At 42.4% G+C, this 20,178-nt stretch overlaps 1 protein-coding gene across 3 annotated transcripts in view; it reads right to left on the reverse strand.

The window, feature by feature from the left end:
* Positions 1 to 18: 18 nt before the first annotated feature.
* Positions 19 to 20,178, reverse strand: part of col4a2 (collagen, type IV, alpha 2) — a 91,343-nt gene continuing 71,183 nt past the window's right edge. For 2 of the 3 annotated variants that reach the window (XM_050049533.1, XM_050049532.1), the window contains 26 exons: positions 19,388 to 19,460; positions 19,008 to 19,114; positions 18,686 to 18,869; positions 18,266 to 18,310; positions 17,898 to 17,972; positions 17,707 to 17,805; positions 16,138 to 16,359; positions 15,820 to 15,981; positions 15,557 to 15,727; positions 15,261 to 15,404; positions 15,034 to 15,159; positions 14,757 to 14,938; positions 14,173 to 14,236; positions 13,992 to 14,066; positions 13,774 to 13,881; positions 13,554 to 13,661; positions 13,386 to 13,457; positions 12,674 to 12,799; positions 12,395 to 12,511; positions 10,993 to 11,154; positions 9,472 to 9,570; positions 9,236 to 9,382; positions 9,031 to 9,147; positions 8,416 to 8,607; positions 4,874 to 5,160; positions 19 to 2,307 (listed from right to left, as the gene is read on the reverse strand). In XM_050049533.1, the coding sequence (XP_049905490.1) occupies positions 2,053 to 2,307; positions 4,874 to 5,160; positions 8,416 to 8,607; positions 9,031 to 9,147; positions 9,236 to 9,382; positions 9,472 to 9,570; positions 10,993 to 11,154; positions 12,395 to 12,511; positions 12,674 to 12,799; positions 13,386 to 13,457; positions 13,554 to 13,661; positions 13,774 to 13,881; positions 13,992 to 14,066; positions 14,173 to 14,236; positions 14,757 to 14,938; positions 15,034 to 15,159; positions 15,261 to 15,404; positions 15,557 to 15,727; positions 15,820 to 15,981; positions 16,138 to 16,359; positions 17,707 to 17,805; positions 17,898 to 17,972; positions 18,266 to 18,310; positions 18,686 to 18,869; positions 19,008 to 19,114; positions 19,388 to 19,460 (3,519 nt within the window). In that variant the 3' untranslated portion in view covers positions 19 to 2,052. The remainder of the gene's footprint in view (positions 2,308 to 4,873; positions 5,161 to 8,415; positions 8,608 to 9,030; positions 9,148 to 9,235; positions 9,383 to 9,471; positions 9,571 to 10,992; positions 11,155 to 12,394; positions 12,512 to 12,673; positions 12,800 to 13,385; positions 13,458 to 13,553; positions 13,662 to 13,773; positions 13,882 to 13,991; positions 14,067 to 14,172; positions 14,237 to 14,756; positions 14,939 to 15,033; positions 15,160 to 15,260; positions 15,405 to 15,556; positions 15,728 to 15,819; positions 15,982 to 16,137; positions 16,360 to 17,706; positions 17,806 to 17,897; positions 17,973 to 18,265; positions 18,311 to 18,685; positions 18,870 to 19,007; positions 19,115 to 19,387; positions 19,461 to 20,178) is intronic. The other variant, XM_050049534.1, reaches the window with a different exon arrangement.

Genomic DNA, 20,178 nt, shown 5'->3' on the forward strand with positions numbered 1-20,178 from the left:
CAGTATATTCCCGGTCTAATCAAACAGTTTATTTCCAAATGGGTGAATCTAGGTGAAGTAGAACATTTGACCTACTTTCTAAATTGTGTAAAATACTTTAATCTAACCCAGGATCAGTGACCACAGCATGGATTTGCTGCGGTCAGGACTTTGATCCGAGCTGTTTACGTTCTGTCCTGTTGGCAGCTCGGGGCAGCTCAGTAATAAGTAGATTTGTAAAAGAAAAGAGTGTGACATGAGTAGTATTAGATGGATATATGTTTAAACTCTTAGGGAGGGGGGGTCAAGTTCATTCAGCTGTATTGTATAAATACAAAGAGAATCAGTGCAATGTGTGAACATATTGTGTTAGAAAAATAAAGAGCTGCAGACCATTTTGCAATAGCTGATAAAGGCACATTACAGACGAACAGCTTGAAAAGACTGTCGTATTATAAAAATAGGTTTCATAAGAGCAGTGGGATAAAAGCAGGATAATACCGTCAATAGTATCAACCAACGATTGGTCAAGACACATTCTTCAGTTGGCTGAGAAGCAGTGTTAGTGGCTTTATGGTGGGCTGTATACCCTAAACGATAAAAACATCTAGATAAACTGAAGCAGTGCATACACACGGGCATCTTTGGTTCAGCTGTAGTATACGGTCTCTGATCGTTAACAGTGGCCCTGTTTACACCTGGTATTAACATGCGCCTGGGTGATCGGATAACAAGTAGAAAGCTCTAAGTACTGGTGTGAATGCACCAAATGCATCCCTGGTGTGTATTGAGATCCATCAGACCACATTCTTTTAGCAGTGTGTACGCTAATGTGTCCTGAGCTACACTGAACGGCCGCCCGCTCAGCTGATGTTCTTGATTATCTGACGCCCCACCAGATAAGAAAACATTTCTTGGTGCATTTGCACAGACACAATGCTTAAGGACTGTCTCTGGAGCTGCTCTACTCCCTGCAAACTGTCAGTTAAACATTTGCCTGGTTAGCATGAGCTAACAGCAACACCGGCTGTATAAAGGCTCATTAATGCTCAACTTTAGAAAAATAAGACGCCGTGCTCACTCACAATTAAACCTTTAAGACTGGGTGTTGAATCCTTAATGTAAGTAACAAAGTAAAGATCAGGACAGACGGTACTCTAATTAAATTTGAGTCCAATTAAATTGGAGTGCTGTCTTGATCTTTACTTTATGCTTATCTTTAGCTATATATATATATGGAGATGGACGGAGCTTTCAGAGCAGTAACACCAGAGATCGTGGGGGCAGTGTAGCGTAGTTCAAGCGAGATACAGCCGAAGGAGATGTTGAAGACATTTTAAAAAACGGAACGTATAGTGAAAGAGTTCTCCATCTACATATCACAATGTATTTAATGGCCTCACAGACCACCACCATCTACAGCGCTGCCTTCGTTAAAAGGTACATTATTACGACCTCCTCCACCGTCGCCTCGTTTGTTTTGTCTGAAACTTTTGACTCTGAAATAGACAAATCTATTTTTGGACATAAGGGAGTATAAATGAGCCTTAACGGTCCCAACAAACTCATACCGACACAAAAATGGCTCGACTGCGTCTTCAAACTCGTTAATAACCGTTAAGTAATGTTAGCCATGTGATGCTAACTGTTAGCCCCGTCACTGGAGACACATGCTCATGCCAGATGTGAACAGACAGAGCTGTCCACTTGAGATCCGACCACCTCAGACGCATGTGAATATTTGGTGTAAACAGGCTCATTGTGTCATAATAGCTGAGGTAATAAGTTAAAAGCACCAATGAACATTTAACACATAAAAATACTTGTTTTCCCAGAATGCTATTGACTTCATTGTGGGGCTTCTCCTGTTTTATCTACAGAGGGACATTTCACTCAAAGCTCAAGGCATCGCACAGTCATGGCATATCTGAGCTCAGTGGCTCGGGGAAAAACTTTACTTTGATCTAAATCAGCATTTCAGATCCCCCTTTGATTTAGAACATAGATAGAGAGACGACACTAGACCACTGTCACTGCAATGACTTCTTTGTGTCAGCGTTGCTGCGCAGTCTCTCACAAGTTCTTCATGCAGACCTGGCAGCGGCTGATGCGTGACAGGAGCTGGCCTGCTTTGAGCGTCTCTGCTGCCGGCTCAGTGTGGAACGACTGATCTATGGAGGTGAGCCAGAAGCTGTGCTTGTTAGCAAAGTAGTGGCATGTGCCTTTGGCCCCGTTACACTCGATGAATGGTGTTGTGCGGAAGTCCTCCAGGCAGGAGCCGGGCGACGACAAGGACTGACCTCCGCCTTCATTTCCTGCCGCTGTGTGCTGTTGAGACAAAGGTGAGAGGGGGAGAAATTAGGCAACAGTGAATTGATTAGAGATGGGACGATATAAGATTTTATAGTGGATCATGATAAAAGAACACACTGATTGTGCTAAATTTCTATTATCAGAATAATCATGAACATCATGTCCAGCAGCACCCAAAGACACTGCAAAAACAGGCTGCATACAAACCAACCTAAAAAAAACAACTCAAAAGATCTTAACCAAACATCGGCACATTTTATATTGAAATATCTTATTTGGAAAAATATTTCCATTTCCAAATACTTGCAAGGCCTGTTTTTTTTTTAGATCGTTTTTCACTAAAACATTTTCAGTGCCATTTTAAGAGTTTTGGGAATATTTTGATGATTTACAGGATAATATAAAGTTCACTTATTTTGCCCAAGATAATCATGACACGAAATTTTCATATCATCCCATGCCTGGACTTGATCAACTAACAAATTTTGTCTCTGTAGCCAAAGCCTGAAATAGCTCATCCCTGTTGCATAGAGCTCCACTGTCAAAAAACTATTAAAGACACACCAGTGAGTCACACTGTTGTGCTGCTGTACACAATGAACATGAGGACCAGAATTAACTTTGAATGACACATCGACCTGCTACCATAAATACTCAGCAGCACACCAAAACCGCAGCTGAAAATAGTCCCACCCCCACCCAAAAAACAGAATTTGCTTCTGTCTGAGAAATGTTTGCTAAAAAACTATCCCAGCTGACATTGGGCAAGAGGCGGGGTACACCCTGAACAGGTCGTCAGACTATCACAGGGCTGACACAGAGAGACAGACAACTATTCACACTCACATTCACATCTACGGACAATTTAGAATCGCATATTAACCTAACCTGCATGCCTTTGGACTGTGGGGGGGAAGCCGGAGTACCTGGAGAAAACCCATGCTGACATGCAGACATGCGTTTGCTTGAAAGACTTCAGAGCGACCAGATGTTTTAAATAATTATTTGGCCTTTTTCAAAATGAAAATATATATTTGTGACCTGATTTTTATCTTTTGGTGGGAGTAAATGGGCTGAATCCAAGTGCCACACACGGTAGGAAAATCAGAAAGTACTTAGTAAGAGACAAACAAATGCATTGTTTTTGTTTTTTGCATGGGATTTGTTGACAGTAAAAAGAAAATCTAGAATATCACCAGCTTTGTCTGACAAACTACTGATTTTTATCAGGTCTAATTTTACACAGAATATGTTGGCTTGCTTTACGTTCAGACAGCTTTATTGCACCACTACTGACAACACTGACTGTTGAGTTGTGGTCCTAATGCTCCTGTTGCTCCTCAGCTTTTTATATTTTGTCCTGCACTGCTCAGACATGCGATTGAAGCTGTGAGCAGCCATATGCTGAGAAATGCACTGAAGCACTATTTCATTTTTGACTGCTCCATCCAGCTCCCGCTGTATTTCCCCCTTACCAATAACGCAGAGGAGTCCTTTCTCTACTTCGAGCGGTGGTTCCCAACTGGTCCAGCCATGGGGTCCAGATTTCTCCTCAATCATTTGTTCACGGTCCGAGAGTTGAATATATTCAGCATCATACTTGTGTTCGGCCATATCATTGAGCTAGTTTGCTGTCTCTGTTAAGTAGCTGTCCATTAGTCACTCACTCTACAGCAGGAAAAGCACTTCAAAATAAAAGCTCTGTGATGGAAATTCAAAGTGTTTTTTGCCAACTTGACAAGTTTGTGAGTCACGAATGGACCCGTGACCCACTTTTGGACCATGATCAACCAGTTGGGAACCAATGATTTAGAAATTGATAATTGCTGTTTTGATTGTGTCTAGCCTAAGGTAGTACTCTTCTCGTTTGTTTTTTTATTAGTTATTTAGTTTGTTGCTTGTGTGGTTGTTTTGTCATTGTATCATACAACACTGTGTCTTGTACATTTGTTTTGTGAGTGTTTGTTTAGGACCCCTTGAGAATGAGATGATACATCTGAAGAGGGTTAATCTGATACACTAAATTTCTCTCTCTATATATAATGTTCTTTCACAATAAAGCTTTAAAAGTTTTTGCTATGGCACATAAATGGGGCTCCAACAATTTAATATAGGGCTTCCATAAAGTTGAGGGACTAGGAAAAGAAAGACTGAAAAATCATTGGTCTAAATCGAAGAAGCAGAGGCTGATATATTGTGACTTTTGGTTAGCATGGGTCAAACGCTGCATCCCTCTTCCCACAGTACAGCTTGACAGGGCCTTTTTCATCAGACCCTCCCTGTGTGGTTACCACCCACATCTCTCAGTCTCCACATTCCCAGTTTGCAACGCAGGCGTTCTGTTATAAATCTGTAGTCTCCAGCACAGAGACCGGGAATGTGTTGTACAACTGTGTTCACAAGCTGAGTCGTAGTTCCCATGATTACTAAACTGAAAATAGAAAGTGCCTACGAATCTTATTGAATCATTGTCTTTAGTTATGGTAGTTGCACCAAGCTCCCACATTCGACAATGAAATGATAATGATGCTTAAACTCTTGCACATTAACATGTTTGTCCAGCAGTAGGACCAGAACTCACCATGATGAAGGAGTAGCCGATCCACAGGCTGCGCCAGCCCGCAGGACACTGTGGGATGGTGATGTCCTGACTGTGGATTGCGATGGCGACTGATGGAGCTTCGCATACAGAGCAGCGGCTGATGTATGGTTTGATGTCTCCTTCTTCTACAGGCATCATGGGAAGAGGAGCAGTCGTCGACAGCCAGTAGGATTTGTCATTTCTGCTGGCGTAGTAACAAAGGTCTCCGGGGTTGCAGTACAGGAAGGGCATGGTGCTGAACCGTGGGAGGCAGGAGCCCGCCAAACCTGGGAAAAAAAGGCACACATTTCAAACACAAACTAAGTTTAAAGTTTCTTTTTAAATGATTAAACAATTACATTAAATAAGAGTGACATAATAAAAAGCAGATTAAATGTATGAGAAAAAAACTTCATGATAAAAGAAACCAGAGGAGCAGGGTTAATTGTTGTCAAAGAGCTTCGGTATTTTTCAACCTGGACCCTATTTTCCCATGTTTCTGTCTAAGTGACTAATATGAACAACATTTTTTTTTAATTGGTCCAATATTAACCAAGACCGCTGCAGCTGCCAGCTGTGAAACAGGCTGAAATGAAACCACTCAAAGCATATGCAGTGTCAATTTACACCCATTAAAAGTGCTATTTTTGCCTCTGACAGGCTCAGATTGTTATTATATGTGTCTGACAACTTACAGACAAGATTCGTACAGACACAGACTTTTTTATTAAAGAGCAAGATCCTTTTTATTTAACCAGAAACAGCCTCAAAAGCCCTATCGCCAAACTCACCAGGTACCATTTAAATTAACAGTAATTATATTCTTGTAAAACAGACTTATTTAAAGTCATCGGAAACACAATAAAATTTACTAAAGCCACCTTGGTGCACCTTTCTACTGCTCCAACAATCACCAACTCTGGTTTGGACGAATTAAACCCTTAACTCACCCAGTTAGATGTGAAAATATGCTTGTTTTATACACGCTAAAATTACTGTTTTTTTAAATGGAGTCTGGTGGGTTTGTCGACAGTGATTGCGAGGCTGCTTCTTGTTAAAAAAAAGGATCTTATTCTTTAACAAATAGGTCTATCTTAGCTAAGATCCTATTCATCATGTTGTCAGACACTTATAATAACAATCTGAGCCTGTCAGTGGTAAAAACAGAGTGGACAATGTGTGACGTTGTACAAATGCCCCAAGTGTTTACACTGCAGCCTGTTTCACTGCTGCCAGCTGCAACTCTCTCGCTCAATACTGGACAAGTTTCAAAAATTGTTGTTCCCATTAGTCATTAAGGCACAAAACATGCGGAAATAGGGTCCAGGTCGAGAAGTGCCACAGCTACCCTTTAAGATGTAGTTGAGCTCTATAGAGTTAAAGCCTTTAAACTTACTTTGAAGTGCACCCTGCAGCAATGGCCACAATTAGGTGACTATAGTAAATGCTACAATGTAGTATAACAGTAGCACAAGTACATGAGAATAATTTAAAGTCCATGAACTGACCCAATAACAGCTGATATCCAGCAACAGCCACAATAAGCTACTGGTCACACCCAACCAAGTCACTCCTGAATCTACTGAGTTGAGCAAAGGTACATATTTTAATTTGTAATCGGAAAAACATGTTTGTTTTCTATTGTCAAAAGTTGCATGGCTCCGAAATAAAATTGTTGGTGTGACAAAGTAGTTTCTGTTCTGTAAACGGTGATTTGATGGAAGGTCTAACCCACATTTCCTGTCGTTATAGTTTTATTGTATCACCGGTGGAGAAGCAGCACTGACATGAGAGTGAGGATGAAATTTTACCTTTTCATTTTCTTGTTTCTCACATGTAGTTATAAAAAGTCAAATTTATAGCATGCGCTCTGCCTCTCACGCAGAGTTAATTCATTTAGAGACAAAATCTGATTACACTGATGAAAAGTCGATAGTAGCAGGCTTAAACTGGCTTACCCTTTTGAATTAGACTTTGAGGACGAGAGGACGAGAGGACAAGCAGCTGTGGAAATGAATACATCACAGCTGAGAACTGTTTCTTTGCTTTGATGTATTTTAGGAAGCCTTTTGTAACAGCTTGACCAGGGACAACAGATGAAAAATAGCCTACTTGCTAGTTCGGCATTTTTATACCATGTGTATGTATTAATTTGCACTGTCCCTTCTTAAACTTCGTAAACTGACACTGAGAACACAGCTGGCACTGTCTCAGAGCTCCAGAGATGACTGTGAGATAGTTTAATGAAAAACAAGTCTGTCCTTTTCTCAAGGGAGTCAAGTCTATTTATAGTATGTTTTCAGAGGTCAGTGTCTCTTTCTCAGCCCCATCATGCGGTTATGGCCCTACTTGAAATGCGATGTTTAAAAGTAAGGGCATAGGTTTTGGGGGTTTTTGGCGTGGGGGATGGGGGTTGGACACGACACATACTGTATGAAACATTGGGTTTGGGGGTCCTGTGCTGGCAAATTTCCCGTGAATTTTATGCACCATTTCTTGCCTTTTCTGCTTCGTTTTAAATGTCTTAATTTTGTTCAAATAAATTCCTATTTCCCTGTTTTATTTGGGCTGGGAGCAAATGCACACTCTATAAAATGTAGTCGGCTGGTCTAAATGGTCCCAAATCATCCTCAGCGAACAGTGTGATCTGCTGAGCCCGACGGCTCTGGGATGTCTTCTGCTTCATTGGATCACAATGTCTGTTCTGACAGGACTGTACTGTAACAAACTCACATTTGCATTATGTCCAGACAATGCACAGATAACAGACTTTTCCCGGTCTAATGTATTAGAAAAATTCCTCAAACAAAACCTTTGTTCTAGAGCTGGGCAATATGTTGATATCATATCAATATAGTGACATAAGACTTGATATGGACTGTCTGAAGGTATCTTTTGTTTGCAAAGAAACAACGTCACAACAGCCGCTACTAGATGGAAACAGCATATGAAATGCTGAGCTTTAATTGTCCTGAACTGAAATACACACTGTGGGAAATGGTGAAATCAGTCTAAGGACCTTGCTGCTCAAATGCAAATGGACTTGTTTAGCTCCTCTCTAGTCCTCCGACTGAAAGCGCTGTAACACTTCATGTCACAGTCACCCTTTCACACTCATTTATACACTAGTGGCTGAGGCTACCATACAAGGTGCCACTTGCTACTCAGTTTTTAACACACTCACACAGATGGAACAGCCATCGCGAGCACTTTGGGGTTCAGTATCTTGCTCAAGGATGCTTCGACATGTGGACTGGAGGAGCCAGGGATCAAACCGACAACCTTCTGATTGGTGGATTTCTTTTTTTTTTGTTGCAGTTATTTGATAGGACAGATAGAGTGTGAAAGGGGGAGAGAGAGTGGAGATGACATGCAGCAGGAATTGAGCCTGAGGACACAGCCTTTGATAGATGGGGCACCTTCTCTACCAAGTAAGCTAGTGGGCGCCCCACTAGCTGTAGCACCCTACAGAACTCTGGGATGGTTACACGTGGGGAGCATGACTAAACTGTAGAACAATTTTACACTTCTCCCTGACTCACCAAGATCCTGGTTGTGGGCCTTTTCCTGGCCCTCGAAGTACAGCAGACTGTAGCCGTCCCACAGTTTGGACATGCCCACAGGACACATGGGCGTCTGCTCTGACTGACTGTGTTTCACCAGCAGGTAACCCACACTGACACTGCGGCCCGGCATACCAGGTAACCCAGGGATACCAGTGTGGCCACGGCGACCTATTGAGAAATGAGGAATAAACTAATTATCAACTACACAATGCAGTCATGCTATACACACTATAGACACTTGATATGTGCAGTGTTGTGTGAGACATTAGACTGTGTCATACAACCAGTATCACTGTAAACTAGGCTGCCTTCATACATATTACCTGATGCTTTCATTACTTCCATCAAACTCTGGCAACAATCTCTGCTAAGATAATTACATGCTAATGTAAACAGACCTTGAGGAAGTTCCTAGTCCCCAGCTCAGTGCTAATAATCCTTCATTCATTCACTAAACCGACTCTCACAAAAAATAACAATGAAAACCCTCTTGGTAACTGGTTCCCTGCTTAGGAGTCTCCACCTACTTTAAATCCTTTAATCCAGGGTCATTAACCCTAATCCTAACCTGCCCCACAGCGTCAGACGTACCTTCCATGCCTTGCAGACCGGGGTGGCCCACTTGTCCAGGGTCTCCAGGAAATCCAGGCGTTCCTGGTCTACCACTAATCCCAGGCATGCCCTTGTGCCCAATGGGTCCCATGAAACCTTTACAGACAGACGAAACATGTATGTTGTGATCCAGACATTTCACTTTGGGATGCTTAACAACTGGTGTTTTATTAGAATAACTAACCTGGAGCACCAGGGGGGCCCTGTGGCCCTGGTTCCCCTATGACCCCCTTTGGTCCTTGGATACCCCGCGGTCCTGCAGGGCCTCTCTCTCCTGGAATGCTGATGGGAATTGGAAGAGGACCCTGGCTTCCTGGGTACCCTCGGAAACCTGCAGCACAGAAGGATCATGTAATGACAAAAAGCACAAAAGCAGGTATCTGATAGAGAGCAGAAATTACATGAAAGTGTATTATTCACCTGGAGGTCCAGTGATTCCTTTTGGACCAGGTGACCCTCTTTCTCCCTTCAGACCGATAACACCAGGAACTCCCATCACTCCTTGCTCTCCTTTCACTCCTGTAATAAAAAAAAAGCGTATCAAGATTGTAAACACGTAGCAGGTGTTCATATTATCAAGTTACAGACAGGTGCATTCAAGGGAAGCTTTGGTATTTTTCCTCCTGGATCCTATTTCCATGTTTTCCAGTCTGAGTCGAATGGAGACAACAACTTTTGGATTTGTTCCAGTGTTAAGAGAGAGCGCTGCAATCTCTCAATCTAGAGTTCAGTAGTCAAACATTGTGTATAAAATGTGTGTAAATCAATCCTTTGGTCGATAAATTGAATCATAATACAGTCTAATAATGGCAGGAGGGGAAATATTGGTGTCCAATACTGGATGGTGGAAGTGGTTTATCCAAGGAGAGGGTAGTAAATTTGTGTGTGTAGCAAGGAAAATGATGTAAATGTGAGACTTTAAGTGGCAGTCCCAGCACATTTAGTGCCCTTGGTGAGCCTCGCCCCCCTACCCCTCATTTGCTGCAGCTCAACCCTCAAAGTACTGCACGTTCATTACCAAAATGCAGATAAATGACCTAGCTAACAAAAAATATAATATATAAAAAAAATATTTTTTGAAATCATTCAGTCCTTCATTACAAAACATCTTCAAAAAATAAGCCAAAAGTCTTTTTACTGTTTATGATACATCATAATTCCCTCTCTAATATCTATTTGATAGTGCTGTGAAAACAATTTTTTCCTTCAAACAGCTGTATTTATTCAAGTTTCTCCCAAAAAGCTACATTTTACTAGATGACATGGAACACATCATGATAACATTATAATTACCTTCACCCAGTACTAACTTTTTTCTGAATAGAGCTTGAACGCTTCACAGCGTAAATCAATGCAACCTCTGTGAGCTGTTGGTTGCGACCACCGACTGCTTAGAGGTAACAATAATGAGCTCTCCTCCTGCCAACCTCATGTTCTTTCTCTCCACATCCACTCCTCTCAGTAGTGTCGTGGTCGTTGAATGGGCACCAGAGAGCTTTTGTCATTTTGACAAGATAACGATACAGCGTGTTTCAGGGTTCACATGACATTGCATAACTTGTCCATCTCCCCCAAACAGCAGGTAAAGTGTCACGATCTGAATAGGGGGGCCAGGGGGCGACAGGAACCCAGAAAAAAAAGTCCTATCTATTATTTAGTAGGCTTTGCTGTGTAGTTATGTTGCTGTGGCCTTTGGTAAGATTTCAAAATAACAGAAGTTATAGTATTAGTAAAAAATAGTGACAGATTAACATTTTGATTTTTTTCTTCCCTCATTTGTGGCGCCCCCTATGGATGTCAGCGCCCTTAGCATTCCCTTACGCCACGAGCTGGCACTAGAGACTTTTTTTTTTAAACAGGAACTGTAATTAAAAAAAATCCACTCAACACAAGCTGCTGTTAACGGCTTCTCCTTGACGTGATTCAAAACTTCATGCTTACCTTTCTTCCCAGAAACACCATTGGGCCCCCTGTATCCGAATGGACCTTGATCACCTTTGAATCCTTTCCTACCAGCGACTCCAGGATACCCGTTAAATCCTGGTACACCCTTTTCTCCAGGGGGGGCATCCACACCAGGGAATCCTCTGGGTCCAGGGAAACCTGAGAAACGAATTATTTAGGGTTAATGAAAAAAAACTCCCCAGCATCAAAACCAGTCTGGAGTGACAGTTCAGCTCAGTTATTTAATCACTTTAGCAATTCATTTTAGACATAGATGCACCTTCACAATAACAGCTATCTTACTTTAATATGACTCGTGGCTTCCCTTGAACTTAGGTCTTTTGACTTGAAAATACTTCATGTCTTCCCCCAAAAACGGAATTTTTTAAAAAGTGTGCCGATTCAGTTCATTTCCCTCATTTCAAGAGTTAGAAAACCTACAGTTACTAGAATGCACTGCTCTGCAACAGCTCAAAAAGACACTCCTGCTGGTGGGTGACATAATGTAAGCTTGTCCGTTTTGACACAGGACATAATATGGCAGCTGGCTGTTAGCAAACGATCTCAAATAACAGTTAAAGGTTAAGCTAAAATATGTTTCTGGGAATATTCGAGACAAGATATAGGCAACACAGTGGCAGAATCTTGGTTTATATTTGATCAGTACTGCTAAATTTTACAGTTTATTGCAGTTTGGTCCGAGATTGAGATTTGCCCCTGTGGTGGGCATACGAAAATATGGAAGTACAATCTGTAGTTTGTGCAAGAGCGCTTAAGCCAGCAAAAATCTGCCGGCGGATGACGGATTTGAGCCGAGAGATGAGCAGGGAGATCTGGGTGCTGGTAATATGAAAGGAAGTTTATAATAGTTAAGTTACTACACATATTGCCGGTTTTCAACCAGCTTTATGTTGTAAAAAAGTAATAAAACAAAACATAATTCATACGAAATGAAAGTGCAATGTCAGCACTGTTTTTTACGATTGCGTTCAGTCGTACATGTTTTAACAAACATTCTTTTAACAAATAAAAGGAATAAATTCATGGAGTCTGCCATGTTGTTTCTACAGTATAACTAATTAAATTAAACACTGGGTCTAAATTGGACTATTAGCGTTTTTGCATCGGCCACTTTGGCTCTCCTACATGCTTTGCACACAGTTGAACACCAGGCAGACAGAGATGTACAGTTGATCCTCACCACTAGATGCCAATAAGTTGTATACACTGGACCTTAAATCACTAACTTGATCAACTGAATGAACTTTAATTGCTGTTGAGCCACCAATCAAAACTCCTATTGACAGACAACGCAATACATGGTTAGTTATGAGACACAAGCTGTGTCCAAAATCACTGCTTATTTACTACTGACATTTTATCTGCAATATCCTCTCACCTTGGTTCCCTTTAGGCCCCGTGAAGCCAGGATCCCCACTTAATCCTGGTTTGTCAGGGGTCCCACTTGGTCCTACAGGGCCACGGAATCCAGGCTGTCCAGGTTGACCATGGTCACCTGAGCATTAAAAAAAACTGGATTGTTTCAAGTTTTAAAATGGTAATACCCGTATAAAGAAACACTCCATGTGTTTCTGTGCATCATTGGTTCTTTCACTAAGAGCTCAGCAGGTTTCTGAGATGACTGGTGCCCTGTTAATGCAAAAGAGTAGTTTCTAACCTTGGGGTCCCTGGAAGCCTTTCAAACCGACTGTGCCAGGAAAACCTGGCTGGTTGTTGGGGTCACCGTCCTCTCCCCTCTGTCCTTTAGGTCCTGGCTCTCCAGCTGGTCCAGTGACATCCAGACCTGATAAAAACATGAACAGGAAACACGTCTCATTCCTGAGGTCTTTACATAACAGACAAACTAACGCATGGTTTCTATTCACTAACATAGGATGTAGTGAAGAACTCAGAAATATACCATGAGTGACTTAAGTCCTACAAGTATTTGTCTATAACACAATTCACGTCTTAATAACCAACAATCAAAGTTGAAAAAAAAAAACAGATTTAGATATTATTTCTCAAAGTTCCCCTTCACTAAAAATGTCTTTTCCTTCTTGTTTCTATGGTTGAATGTTTGAGCTTCCCTGTGCAGAGTTTGATGCTAGAATGCATCTGCTAAAGAGGAAGGTTTCTACATGCTTTCAGGGGTGGGGTTACAAGCATGATTTGTGACATCACAAATCGTTTGGAAGCCATTAAGTTTATGAACCTAAAAAGACCTAAAAGATCTCATTAGTCACAGGAAACACTGATTGAGAGAATACATTTTTAGGACCTTTAAGCTGTATGAACATAACATCTGAGTCTTAACTTGTAACATTGCTGGTATTTTCTAGTCATGACATGTGTACAGAAAGATTGTTTTTATGAATCTGGTTGAATACCTGGTGTTCCCGTGTTGCCCTTTTGTCCTTTCAGTCCATGTAATCCATAAAGACCCTTCAGGCCTGGGAAACCTGCACACATTTGCATAGATCAGATGGAGGATCATGGTGGAAACAAGTTTGACGTTTAAAGAGGAAGAAAGAGAGTACACTGTTCTGATTATTTACCTTTGTTTCCAGGGAAGCCAGGAATGCCTGGATGTCCGTCTTTTCCAGGAAATCCAGGAAAGCCTTTTTGACCTTGGGTACCGGGAGTCCCCTTCTGCCCATCAGAGCCTGCGGGGGGAAGAGAGTGTTGCTCACAAGATGTAATTCTGCTGCAATACACGGTATGAATTTTAAAATAACACAACATACTTTAATAAAGAAGTCAACAGGAGTCTTTTACCTGTGAATCCTGATATTCCTGGATCACCTGACACTCCCTTTCTCCCTTCGATCCCATCAAAACCAGGTGTACCCCTTTCTCCTGTTGGGCCAACGAATCCTTTCAGGCCTGTAAAGGAAGGAGATATTAAACATCTCATGTCAGCCAAGAACGAGCCCCTGATTGTTAAGCGATCAACAGACAAGGAGAAATAAAGCTGATTGATCAACAGTTTGTACCTGGTTCTCCTGGTAAACCTTCCTCTCCTCTCAATCCGGTGGCTCCTGGAAGGTCTACGCGTTGGCCATCCTCACCTGAAATCAAAATTCACTATCACCTAAAATATTTTCACTAACTCACTTTATAATTTGTATCTACTGTAGATCTCTATCTGTCTGGAGTTGAAAATTGAGGATGTACCTTTGGCGCCCTTCCTTCCTTTGTCTCCTGATGCACCATAGGCACCAGGACTGCCTTTAATTCCCTGAAAAGTGACAAATGAGATGTACTGAAACTGATTTGTAGCTACAAAACAACTAACATTACACATACAATGGCTTAGTGATATTAAAAAAAACACATTACAACAAGGATCAACTGATTAAATCATAAAAAGTCATAAAATCATAGAATTGTAAAACCATAAATCACAAAATCCACTGAATGGATACGTTTTAAGCTTTCTTTTATAAATTTTTAGCAATCCGGCTTCCCTGATATATAGGTAGCATGTTCCATAGCTTTGGGGCGTAATTGACAAAGGCCGCTTCCCCGATTTTCTTAAACCAGCAGCAGATGATCATAGTGCTCTTGCAGGCAAATCGTTAACGAGAGTTAGCAATGTAGCTTGGTCCCAGCCCATGTAGGGCTTTGTATACAAGGAGGAGGAGCTTAAAATCAATTCTATATGTAACAGGAAGTCAGTGCAGAACTGAACTACATATGTAAAATTGATGGAGTGGCTCTATGATTTATAATAACTAGCTTCGTATGGCTCTGCTCACCCTGTTGCCTAACATTCCCTCAAAACCAGCAATTCCTCGATTTCCTGTGAGGCCTGGCATTCCTTTTATTCCCTGAAGCCCCTCTGCACCAGGATCTCCATGGACACCTTTCACAGGGCTGGGGTCTCCAGGAAGACCATGTCTTCCCTCCAAGCCCGGCACACCAGGCATACCCTTATTACCTGTGGAATAGAGCGGGATGTGGGAATGTGAGGAAGTGAGGTATAAGAGGAGGTGAGAAAGAAAGAGTGACTGATGTCAGATTATAGCTGCACACCTCTTGGTCCGGTGAAACCTTGATTTCCATAATTCCCATAGTCTCCCTTGGCTCCCTTCATGTCAATAATCATGTGGCGGGGTATGTAAGGCTTCTCCCCAGGTGGTCCTCTCAAACCACGATCACCTGGCAGACAGAGATGGTAAGTTAAAGAATTTATGCGGTGGTTAAAACATAACACAACACCACTGGGATCCCAAACATTTTTTAGAACAGAGCAGTCTCACCTTTCTCTCCGTTTTGACCAGTCACTCCTTTTGGGCCAGCTTGGCCTGGCAGTCCAGGTTCTCCACCAAACCCGCTGAAGCCCTTTGCACCTTGATTACCCCTGTTACCCTCAAAACCTGACATGCCTGGAGACCCTTTGTATCCTGGGAAAGAGGGGGGACATCAGATGTCACCAATAAAACAAACTTATCTGACTAAAACTGCTTGAATTGTGGATAAATTACATAGTTTCGATATTATTTGATGTTTAAGTTCACTTATTAAAATTATCTAAGTAAATGTCCGAGGAACAGACCCTTCATTCCTCCAAGTCCTGGACGTCCATCTACACCTGGCTGTCCTGGTTCACCTGATGGGCCGTAATCTCCAGTGGGACCATCACTACCGTACAGTCCTGGGACACCTTTTAATCCTATTGGACCTGGAGGACCTGGGTCTCCTTCAACTCCCCTCTCCCCAGTTAAACCTGGTGAGCAGGATGGTAGAAGGAACAGGGACTTCACACATGAACAAAAACACTCCTGAGCAAGAGTGTATCAGTGTGTTTGTTCGTCTAACCTGGCTGTCCAATACCACCATGAGGCCCAGGTGGTCCTGCTTGCCCAGGATCACCAGGGAAGCCGTACTTGCCCGCTGGCCCAGGCCGTCCTTCCTCTCCTCGCAGGCCAAGAGGGCCACTCTCACCCTTGAAGCCGATCATACCAGGCATGCCCGGCATTCCTGGAAGAATGGAAGAATGAGAATATTAGATAATAGCTTAGTATTTTAAGTGATGCCACAAATGATTAAAGTACAGCTAACAGGGCAAAGAAAGACTATGTGAAAGGTAGGTTAAATAATATTGTAAATTCGTGTCACGGTGAGTATATGGCTAACCTGGATAGCCTTGATCGCCTGGATCTCCAGTCTGGCCTTTATTCCCTTGAAGCCCAGGCAGCCCTATGTCACCAGGGGGTCCAGGCGATGCTCCCAAGATCTCTCCATGAAAACCTTTCTGACCTTGCGGCCCATGCCGGCCAGGCACACCAGACACACCAGGGCCTCCTACTGAACCTTTAGCGCCAGGAAATCCCAAGTCTCCACGGGGGCCGGCAAAACCTGTGTTGGAGGAACCATAAATGTTAATAACGGACTAGAATCACTGCCTCTTGGTTGTATGCTTCCACGAACCAGTCAGGTTGCAGTTTACATCCGCATCTGTCCAGACTCATATGTAGCCACGACAGTTGACAATGCTTCAATTACGGATGTTGCATATTCTGAAACATGGATGCTTCACACACATCTTCAACCTGGCAGCACAGAGGATCTATAGAGTGCTACAGGGATGACATTTTTCGTAGGCTGACACAGAAGTTAGCATCACCATGGTTCCCTCGTCAAAAGGCCAGTGGATTATTGCAGAAAATAAGCTCTGTGGCAAACAAAAGTTTATGATATTCACATGTTTTGTTCAGCAAGATAATCTGCACAAATGAACACCACTTTTATGACTTTATGCCTAAATGCAATCGGCAGAGGTAAAAGGCTAACGCTGGGCTAGAAACAAGCTACACCACAGTAACATGATTTAACGGTGCCCCCATGTTTGGCAACGTTAACGTTAACAATTAAAGTGTTTGGCGTGATGACGTTTTGTCGTCTCATTAGGCACTTCTTAGCATCCGCCTTTTTAAAGACACATAAAAGCTTCAAAATTCATGAGTGGGGTATTTACTGACATATTTTATGCCGTAGAACAAAAAGTGACAGTATCTTAAGCTGGTGTTAACCACAGACCTTATTTCAGGCCTCGCTTTTCTTTGTAGTAATCTTATTTTGTATTCTATATTGCCTGTCTTGACCAGGACAGTCTTGAAAAGAGATATTTAATCTCAAAAGGTTTTTCTGGTTAATTAAAGTTAAATAAAATAATAAATAAATAAAACAAAAACTCTTTCCCAGATTTTAGGATTCATTCCTGGAGCACAGTTTCAAGATGGACACTCAAAATTAGTGTCACCATTTCAGATCCTGACCAAATGTCTCCCCCTCTGTTCCTGGGTTATGACACTGACAAATTTTGCGGAACATTATGATGTCACAGTGAAGCTGACCTATAACCTTTTGGATAAAAAATGTTTATTCTTTTGGTTATTTGTCTGAAGTTTTGTCATAACTAGCAGATAAACTCTGGAGTTACGGCCAAAAACATGTTCTGATTTGATCATCAAATTCTAGTTAGTTCGTTGTGGAGTCCAAGTGAACAAATTTTGTTTGTTGTGCCAAATTTGAAGCAATTCCCTCAAGGCCTTTTTGAGATATCGAGTTCACGAGAATGGGACGGACGGACAATCTAAAAACATATTGCCCCCTGCCATTACTGTCACCGGCATGGAGGCATAAAAAGATCAGATGTGATCAACCCTATCCAACTACTGCCCAATAAGTCCTCTCACTCTTTACCTGGTGGTCCAGGACGACCGCCTATCCCCTGATCTCCTGTTTCTCCTTTCTCTCCGACTACTCCATATGGACCCTGTGGTCCCTTTGAGCCCGCAGGACCTGTTGGTTAAAGAATATAAACAAGGCATCAAACAGGATTCAAAGCAGGCTCCCTGTGGGCAACATTCAGCACTAGTTTGTTGTTGAGTTACCTGGGACACCTGGCAATCCAGGGGGTCCTGGAGATCCAGGCAGCCCAGGAGGTCCTGGTACAGCATCACAAGGACCTGAGAGGAATTAAACAGTCTTTAGGGCAACATCATGGTTGTGTGTAAACATTTAAACTGTTTAGGGGAAAATGACTATTTGGATGCAAGTGATTTTTATCTCTTGCCCAGCGTGGATTGATTTTGACAACATGACATCATCATTACACTAGTTGGTATCTCCGTACCCAAAATTTCAAATGGCAAACCAATTAAAAACCGTCATGCACACAAGTCAAATAATCCAGAGGCAAAAGCAAAACAGAGTTGTTACAGAGGGAGCAATAAGGTCAAAACGTTGCTATACCAGCTACCTGTTACATCCACCTGTCCTCCACCTCCTGTTGGACTACAGCCGCCTTTCAGTTGCAAATGAGAGAGAAGGAAAGAGAGAGAGGCATTCGGAACAAGAGTTATTCAAAAGCACAAGCATTATCTCAAACAAGCTTTGCTGCAGCTGGTTTGAGGGATGCAGTCCCCGCATCAAGGTCACAACAAGAGGCAAAGAAAGAAAAGTAAATAAAATGGCAAAAATATACTTATCATGCTTCCTCCTTCCTTTTTGTTTTTAATCACAAGCCATTAATGTTCATTCCAGTTTCACTGCTTTTGCATTTTAAGACAGGCGAGGTCAAATGAAATACTTAGTATAGAGAGAGATTGTCACATCTCTGTAACGTTAAAAGCACTGAAAAAGAATTATGCAACATCATACAGAGTCAGCCGCCTCTCACCTGGGCTGCCAGGTGTTCCTGGAACTCCATCATAGCCCGCGTGGCCGTCGTCACCAGGTAAACCACGCTGGCCCTTGACGCCCCCAAGGACTTCACCATCAATTCCACGTACCCCGGGTTCACCGGGACGACCACGCTGACCTGGGTAACCTTTGTCTCCGGGTTCTCCTCTGGGACCTTCTCCCTGTTGACATCAACCAGTACAGTCATTATACTGACGGACACATTTTATCATGAGAGGAAATGAAAAGGAAAAATCACTTTAGATGAAACCCTAAGTCAGAAGAGTGTTTACAATATGACACTTATGTGGCGGACTTACTGGAAGACCTCGGCTCCCTGGGAGACCGGACAAACCATTTCGTCCAGGAGCACCTGGCGCACCTGACCCACCATCTCGTCCGTGATCACCTTGGTCTCCAGGATATCCTGCAGTGATCATGCACACAAGCAGAGGGGTCATTGTCTGTTTTCTGTAACTCTGAGGCGTCATTACAGAAACATCCTATCTCTAAAATCTAGGCTGCCTCTTAAAAGTCAGAGAGATTTGAATCATCAGTCTTGAACCCCTCAGTCGACTGAGATGGCTTCAAAATGAGCAACTGTCTTTTTTTGTTTGCTAGTCAGTGTGCTGTGCAGCATAACACATAATGAGGTCCCTGTTGCTGATCTGAATGAGGTGAAGTAACAGGCACACCGCACCTTTCTGTGAGGCCGCTCTCGCTGCCCCTTTACGACCTTTTGGGCCCGGCGCACCGCTGATGCCAGGAGGTCCCTGTGAGACGATACAGAAAAGTATGAGAAAACAGAGAAGAGGTAAAAAATACACTTGCCAACCCGCCCTCACAATTCTCCTGTATTTCTATTGATTTTCACACCTTTTTTCCTTTTCGTCAACCTGTCTCTGGCACCGCACAGACTATATAACTCGAGCCCTACAACTCTAAAGTCTACTGTTTCAACCTGGAGAATAATACAGCCACACCAAATGTCATTCTGGCAAGCATGTGACGCAGAGGAGAGCAGTTTGCACTTCGTCCTCCACAAAGACAGAGAGACAAATGAAAAATATTAAGAGAAAGAAAAGCAAATTTCCGATGTCTTGGAAAGAATTTCTGTTTCTCATGTGAGGTTTTTAAGGAAAGGGGCATTTTGTAAAGCTGATTTTTCCGTCAAGCACAGGGGTCAAACAGTGCGATGAAATGAACCAATGACAACTGATGAATATCAGTTTATCCCAGAGATTCACACAAGTTCACGCCAGAGGGGCAAATTATTCTGGATTCTTTCCTGAGAATTAAAAGTACAATTTAAAGTATTTAAAACAAAAATGCTGTGCAGTGTACTTATTATTTTGTTATTTTCACGCATGCAGAAACAAAGCCTCCGACACGCCCACCCCCCACCCATCTTTGGTGTCAAAATCCTCCCTGTTGGCAAGTATGGATTACAATGAACAAAAGAATGAATAAAGATGACTCGGTTATTCTTAC

Source organism: Epinephelus moara, chromosome 7 (assembly GCF_006386435.1).
Source record: "Epinephelus moara isolate mb chromosome 7, YSFRI_EMoa_1.0, whole genome shotgun sequence".
NCBI lineage: Eukaryota > Metazoa > Chordata > Actinopteri > Perciformes > Serranidae > Epinephelus > Epinephelus moara.